Below are 12,487 nucleotides of genomic sequence, written 5' to 3'. Positions count from 1 at the left end.
GTGGGGGTGGGGGGACGCCTGGGTGGCTCAGTCGTTTTAGCGTCTGACTCTTGGTTTCGGCTCAGGTCAAGTTCTCACGGTCGGAGTTCAAGCCCCACATGGGCCTCCGTATTGACAGTGCAGAGCCTGCTTGGGACTCTCTCTCTCCCTCTCTCTCCGCCCCTAGGGAGCAGGGAGAGAGAGAATCAAAAGCAGGTTCCACACTGTGAGCGCAGAGCCCAACGCGGACCTTGAACTCACAAACCGTGAGATCATGACCTGAGCCGAAACCAAGAGTCGGATGCTAAACTGACTGAGCCCCCAGGCATCCCAAGAATAAATATTCACTAGTTTGTGTTTATTTTCTTTCTTATTCTATGGCTGTTTGTATGGAACCTCTTTGGATGTGAATAAAGGTCTGATCTAATCTAGTGGTTCTCACCCAGGGGCAGCTCTGCCCTCAGGGGACACCGGGCAGTGTCTGGGGATGTCTGTGGTTGTCACACAGGGGGGAGGGGGCCCTGGCACTGAGGGAGTGGGGCCACAGATGTTGCTCGGGCCACACAGCACCCAGGACACCCCAGAGAGAACAGCCCAGCCCAGTGTCCAAAGTGCCAGGGGGGCAGAGACCCCACCCTAAACTGTTTCCCCATTTTGCCTTATTTGCGCCCACCATGGAAGAAATACTGCCCATCCCCAGGGTTGTCTAATCCTTATGTGCACTGGAAGGTCAGATCTGTCTGGGGGTCACTGCCCCCCCTTTCTAATTACCTCTGCTTCACGATATACCCCAGGGCAGGGGGGGGGGCCTCCGTTGTCCTTGCCTTTCACACATTTGCTCATGTGATTCTTCTGCAGGAGCCCCCCCCAAATCTGGCATGGCTTCCTGGCCCTCGACTCAGATCCCAGGCAGGGCCTGGTGACATCCCTTAAGGCTCTGGTTTTAGGTGAACTTCACCCCAGGTTGTTCCCCTGGACCCTCAGCAGGGGCAGAACGGGAGTCAGCACGGTGACCGGCTGCCCACCACCCACCTGCCCCCAGCTTGCCACGGCTCTGCCACGGCTCCTGGGGGCCCCCTGTGGCTCTGCTGGCCCAGGCAGGTCCGGCCAGGTCGGGCGCCTGGTGCCATCACGTGCTTCCTGCGGAGCAGCAACGGGTGAGGAATGTTCCCTGGGCTGACTCAGCGTAGCTGCCTGGTCTCCCGGGGCCACGGCTGGGCCGTGAGTCAGTGACGGACTATGACACCAGCCAGGAGGAGGCTGGAGTCTGCTGCACGGGCTGGTGGTGACACAGCCGGTGTCTGTTCCTGGCGTCTCCACACGCTCACGCACACACACACACACACACACACACACACGTGCTCACCCATACACTCACATGCACACGTACACTCGTACGCCCACACACACGCGTGTGCATGCAGTATACATACACACCGACACGCACACGTATAAACACATCTCGCACGATGCACATTATGACATACAGACATGCACACGTATACTCACGTTAAGTACACACACGCCCACGCCTACACGTACATGCTCGTGCACGCACACGCACGCACACATCTATGCACAGACGTGCACATGCACTCACGCGTGTGTATACACACATGCACACAAGTGCCCCGAACATTCACACACACTCCTGCACACAAGTTCGTGTACATGCACACGCACGCACACCCCCGGCGCAGCCATCTCGGCCGTTCTCTGGGGCCTGGGTCATAACCCAGCCCAGAGGCAGCCTCTCGGGACATTGTGCCTGGAACAGAAAGCCAGCCACTCGGGGGCTTCACGCTTCGGAGAGAGGCCACAGTTGGGGGTGGCCACGCGGTGCAGGGGTCCTAGAGTCCTGGCGGACACTTCTGAGTGTGGATGCTGAGCAGGATTCCCCGGCCTTCCAAGGAAAACAGGCCATGGGGCCAGCCCGTTTGTTCTCCATTCGCATCTATATTTAGCGCTGAGTAATTTAGATATTTTTAAGCCCAACCAAGGGCAGTTTTCCCTGAGTTGGATGTTTTGTGGCTGCTTTGAAGCTCTCTGCTGAATCAGAGCCCTCTGGAAACCCACACGTGGGCTCTGTGCTCCCAGAACAGACACACTCAGGCCTTTTCTGACCCAAAGCGGGGCTGGATGTCTGCCGGGAGGGACGGGGAGCCAGGCAGTGTGGAAGGATTTTTTTTTTCTAATTGAGACTTGTACGGAGGTCACCGTAGATTCATGTGCAGTTATAACAAATCAGAGAAGCATTCCACGTGTCGTTCACTCTGTTTTTCCCGACGGTAACATTCTGTGGAAGTGTGACCAGCACCAGGAAAAGCCCCTCCCGACAAGGCCTCCACCCCCAACCTCGGCAACCATGAACCTGTCCCCCATCCTGACCACAATTTTGTCTTCTCAAAAACAGTGTGTAAATGGTGTATAAACACACACCATGTAACCTTTGGGGATTGGCTTTTGTCACGCAACGTAACTGCCTGGAGATCTCCCGAAAGTGTTGTGTCAACCCTCCTTTTTTTTTTTTTTTTTTAAATCATTATTGCTAAGTAGGAAATGCTTTGAAAATCCCAAGCCTACCTTTGCTGTTCTGTGGCTACCTGGCCCTAGTGGCCACCAGGCAGACAGCACAAGCTGCATCCTGATGGAGGACAGGGTGCCCTCTGCTCCCTGGCAGGGCGTCTTCCCAGACCCCCCACCTTGGGCGTGACGCCCGGACAGGTCCTCCTGGGAACTTCCCCAGCCTGAATGCTGCAGACACTGGGCCATTCTCGGGGGGCATCCCGGGAACTGTGGGAGCTGAGCGGGGTCCTCGACCACACCCCCTCGGTGCCAGGATTCCCCCAGTCCTGATGACCAGAGACGCCCCCAGACAGGGCCCCGTGTCCCCTGGGGGCAGCATTGCTCGTTAGAACTACAATACTAGAGCTCACTAAATGAAGGCTGTGGGAAAAGTAGAATTTTCCCTGCTGTAAGGAAGAGGAAAAAATGTGCACAGCCGAATTGTAAGAATAAATTAACACCACCCATATACTGCTGGTGTGGATGTGAAATGGTGCAGCCGCCCTGGAAAACGGCTTGGCACTCTCCTTAAAAATTGAACATGCAAATTACATCCCTCAGCGTTTATCTCAGAAAAATATATAGACTTGTGTTTGCACAGAAATCTGCACGCCCTTGTGGCAGCCGTACGTGATGGCCAGAAACTGGAATCGGCAGGTGCACCGCCGAGCCGGGGCCGGTCCACGCGGGGAACGCCGCTCAGCCGTGACCTCGCGGCGCGCGCAACAGGCTGGGCGCATCTCCACAGGATTAAGCGCAGTGGGGAAAAATCCCAAAAGGTTATGTGCCCTGTGGTTCCACACGTGCAACGGTCCCGAAACGGTGGCAGCTTGGGGAAGGAAAACGTCATTGGAGGTCGCGGAGAGTGGGGGGCGGGGAGGGGCGGGGACGGAACCGCCCTGAGGCTTCCGTGCAAGCGCGTCATGCTGACCGCGGGTTTTGCAAGGTTGTTTCCAGAGGGGAAACCGTGCACAGGGTACGCAGGTCTCCGCACGTCTCCGCCCTTTCCTACCACTGCATGTGACTCTCCAGGCACCTCAAAAATTTTAACTGAATTAAAAATAAATTAATAAAAATGTTTTCGGAAAGAAAAAAGATCACCCCCTCCCCCAAACAATAGCGAAGCGGGAATCATTGGCGCAATAAAGATTGGTTTTCTCGGTGGGCGAGCAGGTGGGGAGCCACTCTGACGGGCCCTGAACACCCAAGTCCTGAAGGTGCGGGGAAGGGGGGGGCGGGGAGCAAGCAGACCACTGGGTGTTAGCTGCTCAATAAAAGCAGCAAATACCCCACCACCACCCCCTCCACGGAGCAGCGGTCCTGGGAAAATTAGTGGAAGGGCTACTTGGGATTTGGGAAGAGGGTTTATCTGGAATCATTTGCCTGTGCTAAATGGGCTACTCTGAGCACACCATCCACACTCAAAGACACTGCAGGGGGAGTGAATACAGCCCCCCCCCCCAAATTCATTTCCACCAGATCCTCAGCATGGGGCCTTAAGTGGAAATAGGGGCTTTGCAGATGCAATTAGTTAAGGAGAAGTCGTACTGGATTAGTGTCCTTAGAAGAAAGCCATGTGAGGACAAGGCAGAGATTGAGTGATGTGGCCACGCCAGGGACCGCTGGCCACACCAGCCACTGGAAGAGGTAGGAAGGACCCTCCCTGGGCCCTCCACGGGGAGCGCAGCCCTGCCCCACCTGGATCTTTGACATCTGGCCTCCAGAATGTGGGAGAACAATTTCCTGCTGTTTCCCATACCCCAGCCTGTGGTCATTTGTCCCGACCACCCCAGCACATCAGAAAGGTCTGGAAAACCCTGCAAAACCAGTGGGCTCCCTGCACCGCCCCCCCCCCCCACCGCTGCCCCCAGAAGCCTCTCCTGGGCCAGAAGCGGGAGCCAGAACTTCTCGCTCCTGCGGAGAGCCCCGGGAAGCCTTCTGTGGGAGCCCAGGTCACTCGAGTGGCTGTGTCCCAAGGACAGCCAGATCTGGGGTGGGAAGCCAGAACTGGGCACTGACAGCCACGGCCTCCCCCTGCGTACCACCACCCTTAGCTTGGTTCTCAGGGCAGTGACTGGTGCATGGTGGGCCCCCCTGGGGTGGTTTGTGGGGCAAATTAGCCCGTGGATGAAGGAAGCGATGCCAGACCCAGGACCCACGGCACATAGATGCTGCCCAGGTGACCCACCTTGGTCCAGAGCCAAGGTCTCACCCAGACGACTCTGCCCCCCAGGGAACTCAGGCCATGTCTGGGCACATCTGTGGCCATCACCACTGGGACGTCCTGGCATCGAAGGGTGGGGCTGGGAACGTCCCCAGAACGCCCCCGGAGAGTGACCCTGCCCAGTGTCAGTGGTGCCGGGGGGCCTGGAGTGAGGCAGGGATCAGAGAAAGTGTCCCTTGAGGCCCTCATTCCAAGCCAACCACGAGTGGACTCTGTGGTCTGGTGAACCATCCTGAGACCCTGGGTGGTCTCAACCAGGGAGCACTTACCCCCGACCAGCCCAGGGGGACTGTGGGAGACAGCTCCACTAGTCCTCCCACCGCCCCCACCCCGACCTGGGCACACGGGCGCCACGGCTCAGGTGGGGCACCAGGAGGCCCTGAGGCTTCCGGAAGGGGCGTCCTGCCTCTCTGTCCCCGTGGGGCCTCAGCAGCCAGTTCACATCCTGTCTGCTTCCCCTGCAGCCCTCTGGACGACAGGGGCCCGGAGCTGATGGCAGACAATGTCAGCCACTAACAACATAGCCCAGGCCCGGAAGCTGGTGGAACAGCTCCGCATCGAAGCCGGGATCGAGCGCATCAAGGTGAGCCTGGCAGGCGGGTGGGCAGAGGGGCCGAGAAGGGAGGAGGCCCTGCAAGGAGGCCCGGTTGGGGAGGGGGGGCTTTATTCCAACTGTGCCCCTTGCTGTGTGAGCTTGGGCCACTCACTAACCTCTCTGAGCCCCAGATTCCTCAATGGGAAGACACAGCTGACACAGAACCTGTGTCATGGGCTGTTGCGGGCATCCCATGTGCCCCAGAGCTTTGTCAGTGCCGTGGGACCAGAGGCAGGGCTGAGCCCGCCCCCAGCCCTCAGGGCCCTTCCCCACCCCACCCCACCCCACCCCACCCCACCCCCTGCCCCCGAGAGCCCTAGGCCGCCAGCATGAGGCAGGCACTCGCCCATGGGCTCTGTCTGGCTCCCTGGTGCAACAGACACAGACAGAAGGTAGAGACGTGGTCCAGAGACGGCAGGGCCCAGGGCCCTTGGCCGTCTACGTTCTTCACTTATGCCTCGTTTGAATTTTTTTTTTTTTTTTTGAAATAAGCGTGTTTGTTTTTTATACTAAAAAAAGAAAAGGGACAAGTAGTTCCTGTGCACAGACACTTAACCCCTCAGGGACCAGAGACCCGAAACAAAGTAGCTTCTCAGACAGACCAGTTCTTTCTGCTAATAATTTGCATAACATGAAGCTAACTGTTTCTTTTAAAGGGCACTGACAGTTTGGTAGCTTTTAGTACATTCACAGAGTTGTGCAAGCATCATTGCAGAACATTCTAGCAGCCCAAAGGGAAATCCTGTCCCCGTCAGCTGTTACCTCCACCCCTTCCCCAGCCCCCGGCCCCCACGAGCCCTCTTCCCATCCGTGGATGACCCTGTTCTGGACGTCTCACACACACGGACTCACACCCCGTGTGGCCTCTCGTGTCTGGTTCCCTCCCTGAACGTCGTGTGTTCGGGGTCCGTCCACGGGGTGGCGGGGTGGGCGCTTCGCTCCGGCTTGAGGCTGCGGACGTGCGTGTGCGTGGTGGACACATTGTGTTTAACACAGGTGAATTTTAAGTCCACAAGGGGACATCAGGACGACATCCAGGGCTCATGGATTTCTCCCATAAACATGGCAGGGGCCAGCCATCCAGTCGTGGCCTCTTACATGAAAAAGGTGACTGATTCTTTTCAAAGTCACCTGCTCGTCAAACCCATGTCTTGGCAAAGGAGGTCGAGGCACCTCCAATAATGGTCTCGTGCCCCAGGCCCCAGCTAGCGAGTGACCGGAAGTTTCCCCGTAGAAGACCCGGGTGGTTCCCGTGTCTGCATCGGCCCTGCTTCAGCCGCCCCCTGGATCAGTCAGGGCTGTCCAGAGAAACTGAGCCAACAGGATGTGTATAGAGGCAACGAGAGGTATTCAGGAATTGGCTCACAGAACCGTGGAGGCTGGCGAAGCCGCAGGGCAGACTGGAGACTCAGGGCAGAGCTGGTGCTGCAGCTCGAGTCCCCAAGGCGGCCAGGAGGCGGCATTCCCGGTCTCCGAAGGCCTTCAACTGATTGCATGTGGCCCACCCACATTTAGAGGATCATATGCTGTACTCCGAGTCAGCCAATTTAAATGTTGATCTCAGGTTAAAATGACCTTCCCAGTGACATCTAGACTGGTGTTTGGCCAAGTACTTGGATACCGTGGCCTGGCCAAGTGGACATATAAAATCAAACATCGACCCCACGGATCTCTTCAGACTTTGATTTTCTGAGCACCCGCCATTCCCTGGTCTCTGGCGGCAGATGGGCTCCTGCAGACTCACACCTGACTGACATCCCTCAGTGGAAGGACATGCACAGCAGTGCCAGGTGGAAAGGCAGGGCTGCTCCAGCCCCCCAGGTTGGGGGGGGGGGGCTCCCCCGAAGTGTCTGAATGTTCCAGAACCCTGAGCATTCAAAGGATTCATTCGGGCTGGAAAAAGAGAAAGCCTCAGTCAAAGCGGCTTCACTCTGGTGAGCCGGTGCGGCCACAGCCCTGACGGAGAGCGTGATTCACCAGCCCGTTTGATGTTGGGCAGGGCCACTACTCCCCCCCAAGCCCCCCCATCCCCTCCTACCCCTGTCCCGCCTGAGGCTTTGCACCCACAGATCTGTGGCCAGAACCTTGAACGTCGGTACGCCTGAAAGGCCAGGGGAGCCAGCGCCTGGCAAGTGGCAGCGTGGCGGGCATGGGGGCGGCCCCGGCGCTCAGGGCAGAGCCTTCCTGTGGATGCCAGGGTGTCAGCGGGGGCCACATGCTGGAGCCACAACATCAGTTATTTCCAGGGTCCGGAGGCTATTCTGGTTGTTTCCGAGAGTTGCTTTCCAAATACAACTCTAGAAACCAAGCTCCTTTGGCTCATCCGAGGCAGGCCTGGGAGTGGCCAGCATGCTCGGGACGGTGGCAATTGTCACTGCATGTGGGTAGCAGTGTCCCCGCGGTGAACCCAGAGGCCGGCCTGGAGACCTGGCAGCACAGGGGACAAGGTCGGGCGGCCTTGGCTTGTGGGGTGCAGGGTCCAGGGTGCAGAGGCGCCACCCCTGGCGGCAGACCTGAGGGGAGTTCTCAAAGCCTCCCTCACCCCTGCCTAGTCTCGCCCGCTCACACCCACATGGCTGCTCCTTTGTCAGCTTGCAGGTGGGAAGGGAGGGGGCCGAACCATGCTGGCTGTTCCTGCAGCACAGAGGAGACCAGGACCCCTTCACCCAGCACCCAGCCCCCAGCCCTGCCCGGGTGAGCAGAGTGGGGTGGCACCCTCTGCTGTGACCCCACCAGCCCCCCAGATCCCTGGGCCCCGGCCAGCTCGGGCTGCCAGAGATGCAATGTGGAAGGGACTGTGTGGTGGCCCCTCCGATGTGGACAGGCTCTTCCAGAGTCGCCTGGAATGGGGGGGGGGGGGGGGGGCGGGGAGGGGTGGACCTTGGACTAAATCCTAAAGAGGGCTCTGTCTCTCCCTGACCTTCTGTCCAAAATCTGGGCAGCTCCTGCCGAGGGACCCAGTCCCTTCTTTAATCTTTTTTAAATTGTGGTAGAACACACATAACTTAAAACCTGCCATTAGTGATCACACACACGCAGAGTTGTGCAACCACCACCTTTGTCTAGTTCCAGAACATTCCATCACACCAAAAAGTAACCCGGGCCTCATCAGCCGTCACCCCTCCCCCAGCGCCTGGCCCCCCACCAGCCCCCTTCCTGTCCCCGGATGAGCCTGTTCTGGACGTTTCACACACGTGGACTCACGCCCCGTGTGGCTTCTCGTGTCTGGTTCCCTCCCTGAGCGTCGTGTGTTCGGGGTTCGAACGCGGGGCGGCAGGCGTGGGGCCTCTCGCTCCCGCTCGCGGCTGAGTGTTGGGCGCGTGCGCGGTGGACATGGTCATCTGCGTGCGCGTGCGCGGTGGGCACTGTGTGTATCCGCTCACCTGCGGGTGTTCCTGGGTTGTTCCCGCCATGTTGACAGTGGACGTGGCCATGGCCGCCCGCCTGACCTCTCCTCTCCCGTCCTTGTGCCCACGCACAGGTGTCCAAAGCCTCATCGGAACTCATGAGCTACTGCGAGCAGCACGCCCGGAATGACCCCCTGCTGGTCGGAGTCCCCGCGTCCGAGAACCCCTTTAAGGACAAGAAGCCCTGTATTATTCTGTAGCGTTGTCCCTCCGTGTGCCCCTGCCTGTGTCTCTCGCTCCGCTAGGGCGTCTGCACTGCGCGCTCCGGCAACACCTCTCATGTCCCCAAACCTCCGGTTCCGGAAGGAACGCGAGCCGCTGCCACCACGGATGGGGTAAACTCCTCTCCCGGCCCGGCCAGAAGATGACGCTGGGGCCGCGGCCGCTTCCCATCAGGAGTAACAGAGATCCCGAGTGACGTGGTAACAATTTTCGGAAACTCTGGGTTGCCGGGGGGCTGCGGTCCAGAGCCCGGCCGCGCCCCGAGAAGGGAAGAAGGACTGGCCGCTGGCCCCGGGCGCCCCGGCGGGTGGCCAGTCTCACCCGCTGGGCCGTTTGTGAAACCCTTGCCAGGTCCCTGCTGCCGTGCTTTTTTTTCTTCTCCTAAGCAGAGGAAAATTGGGTGGTGGGGGGCGGGTCATGGGAAACCTCTTTGGAAACTGGTCTCCTTTTCAGTTAAGCGATTGTTATTCCGCAGCGCTGAGCCCAGAGCTGGGGGGCTGAGCCGGCAGCTGACGGTTGTGTAAAATGCACCCAGGGAATTTAGGGGCCGGGGAGGGGGCTTTGTCTGTGACGTGCACCCCGCGTGGCCAAGTGTCGCCCTGCTGTGTGGCATGTGTGCGGCCTCTATACGGCACGCACCACCCAACAGCCAGGCCGTGGGCCCCCGCCCTTTCCTGGGACCCCACCCATCCCACAGAGGGATTCTCCGCAACTTGTCCCGCTCAGCGGAATGGCCGGCGGCGTTCCGTCTGGTGTTGAGCACGAAACGTCGACGTGGGCCGTGGTCACACCTGGCTCTTCCCGGTTGTTGTGTCGTGTTGTGCTTTTTTCCACTTTAGCGCATCGCTATGGCCATTTTGCAAACAGAAATGCAGCCAGAGGAGGCCCTTCCTGGGGGGCCAAAAGGTGTTAGGTGACCAGAAGGAGCCGCTGGGCCTCACCCGTGTGACTCCTCGCCCTTCCCTTCCCTGTATCGGTTCGTCTTTAGTCCCTTGGACTCTGGTACGACCCGGGCAGTTGAAGGAGCCGGAGGTACAGGGAGGGCACAGGGCACACCCGTCCCCACACCCCCACCCCCCGCCCCGCACCGGGACAGTCCTCACCCCAGGGCCTCGTGCCGACCTCCATGCTCCTGCCCCCACTCAGCCCCCTGCTAGTGCCAAGGCCCAGATCCCACCAATGCTACGCTCAGGGGGACGGGAGATGTGTGCACGGGCTGGCGGGCGACTCCCCCCGGCGTGCGGGCTGTAGGCCCGGCCTCGCTCCCCGGCTCCCAGCTCTCTCCGGCCGGTCCGGGAGCACCAGGGGCTTTGGGGAGCCCAGCCTCTCCAGACCTGCGGTTGGATGGGGAAGCCTTGGCCACCTTTCATTGGGCAGGGAGCCAGCCTCTCACTGTCCCCCACAGAGAAGCAAGAGGGAACAAAACCCGTTCCCCACCGGGGAGGCCGGGGCGCAGCAGGATCTACCCAGAGACTGGGGGTGGGGGCGGCTGGCAGGGCGAGGCCTGTCCAGGCCACTTCTGTGCAAGAAGCCTTAATCCCTGGAGTCCAACCTTCCCCTGCGTCCCCACTGTCCTGGTCTAATGCTCTGGCTGTGGGGCCCCACCCCAGCGGCCCCCCAGAGAGGCCAGCGGGAGGGGAGGCGAGGTGAAACCCAGGAGCCCGGCTGAGGGCCGAGTGGTTGAACCGAGTCTGGCAGCCACAGCGCCCCCCCCGCCCCACCCCAGCCCTGAAGTGAACCTAGGTCAGAGCCCCCTGGGGCCGAGGGGTCCGAGTAAACTAGACCCAGAGAGGGTGAGGATGGGCCGTACCCCCTGCCCCCATCGCCACACCTGCCCCAGGAGCCCCAGCCTCGGCTCAGGGAGGTGGCCGTCACAGGAGCCCCACCACGGGTGTCTTTCTGAGTGAGAAAAACCCTTCCTTTTGCCTTCTCAAGTAAATCTCCGTGTCTGTAGTGTAAACCTGGAGGGCATGTGCATACGACCGCCTGTGCTTCCCAGGCCAGTGTCCTGCATGAACACGTGTGCAGGGCTCTGCGGGAGCTGGCGGGTGGCAGCCCGCATTTCAGCCACATCAAGAGGGGGCATTAAGGGCACGCCCCCCCCTCCCAAAATAAACAGGGGCGGGAGACACAGGGTTCCCCTTTAGCCTGCCTGTGTGTCCCCCAGGGCTGGCAGCTGGGGCGCCTTCCCTCCCCTCCCCTCCCCCGCTCCAGGAAGGAGCTAGAAGGCACACCCCTCCCCACAGCGGTCCCCCAGGCCAAGAATTAAGTGACTGGGTGGTGGTGACCTCTGGCCCCCAAGGATGTGCGGTCCTTCTTCCTGTGACCCTGGCTGACCCCCTCCATGTCCGGGCGCTGGACCTCCAGGCAGCTCATCCGTGTCTGTGGGGCCCCAGCCCCACCGAGCTCTGGGGGCAGGAAAAGGCCACCAGCCCACCCCGAGGGCGAGTGACCAGGAACAACTTCCAGGCCCAGGGGAGGCCACCAAGGGTTGCTGGTCCTTCAAGAACACTTACAAAAGCCAGCCTGCCACGGAGTCTCTGGAAAAGAAGCCCTAACCATTGCCAAACATTGCACAGACCGGTTCCGGTCCACAGAAGCCATCTGTGGTTCTAGCAGGTTCTACCCCATCTCCGTTTGGATGTTCAGTGGCTTTTATTTCTGATTTTAAAAAAATTTCCAGGTGTCTACACCCACTTTGCAGTGTTTTAATATTGTGTGGAATTGTTCATACAGAGTGAACTGATCCCTAGTGCAAAGGCTCACTGGTCCTTCTGTCCATGCCCCCTGCCTGCTGGGGGTGGGGGTCGGGGCAGGACAGGTTGGTCCCCTCCCCTGGCTGCTGGGCGGTTACCCCAGGTGGAGCGTGGCCTCAGGCGGCCCCAGAGAACAGCTGTCAGCTTCGACAGGCTTTCCAGCCTGTTGTTAGAAAACCTCGAGGAGCGAAGTTCGAGGACCGCTAGCCCTGTGCCCCGTGGTTCGAGATTGTTTCTGTCCAGCGTGGCCTGTAGGAGGGCGCGGCACTCTGCTGAGGGCTTGGAGTGCTCCGGGCCTGTTGTCCCCTGTGTCCAGGCACCAGGGGCCACCGGGGAGCCCAGGGGACAGGCCAAGTGAGTCACGGTCCCAATTCAGACCAGACAGTGGAGAGTTCAATTTTTGGTAACAAATCTGTAAATGAGAGATTCCGACCCCCAAGCAGAGGACTTGGTGTAAGACATTTACAGATTCCACTACATAAACATGGTCTACTTTGCAGTCAAGTGCCCTGCCACCGGGCTGTGCCTCTGAAATTACCCACTTTGTATCAAAAAGCGGAAGATTGGAGGTCAATTCAAACACTCAAATGGAGAATTGGGACCTTATGCGACAGCCCCACTTCTGGGTGTGCAAACACCCATGTGTTCACAGCAGCCGCCAGGGTCCCTTAGCAGATGAAGGATAAACACGACGTGGTCCATCCACACGCCGGAATGTGACCCAGCCTCAGGAAGGAAG

At 59.5% G+C, this 12,487-nt stretch overlaps 1 protein-coding gene across 2 annotated transcripts in view; it reads left to right on the top strand.

Annotated features, from left to right (window-relative positions):
* GNG7 (G protein subunit gamma 7) overlaps positions 1–11,682 on the top strand; it is a 118,281-nt gene extending 106,599 nt beyond the window's left edge. For both annotated transcript variants that reach the window (XM_042977687.1, XM_042977686.1), the window contains exons 3-4: positions 5,233–5,351; positions 8,845–11,682. In XM_042977687.1, the coding sequence (XP_042833621.1) occupies positions 5,271–5,351; positions 8,845–8,970 (207 nt within the window). In that variant the 5' untranslated portion in view covers positions 5,233–5,270 and the 3' untranslated portion in view covers positions 8,971–11,682. The remainder of the gene's footprint in view (positions 1–5,232; positions 5,352–8,844) is intronic.
* Positions 11,683–12,487: the final 805 nt, after the last annotated feature.

Source organism: Panthera tigris, chromosome A2, assembly GCF_018350195.1.
Source record: "Panthera tigris isolate Pti1 chromosome A2, P.tigris_Pti1_mat1.1, whole genome shotgun sequence".
Lineage (NCBI taxonomy): Eukaryota > Metazoa > Chordata > Mammalia > Carnivora > Felidae > Panthera > Panthera tigris.
This window is presented reverse-complemented; position numbering and strand designations above follow the sequence as displayed.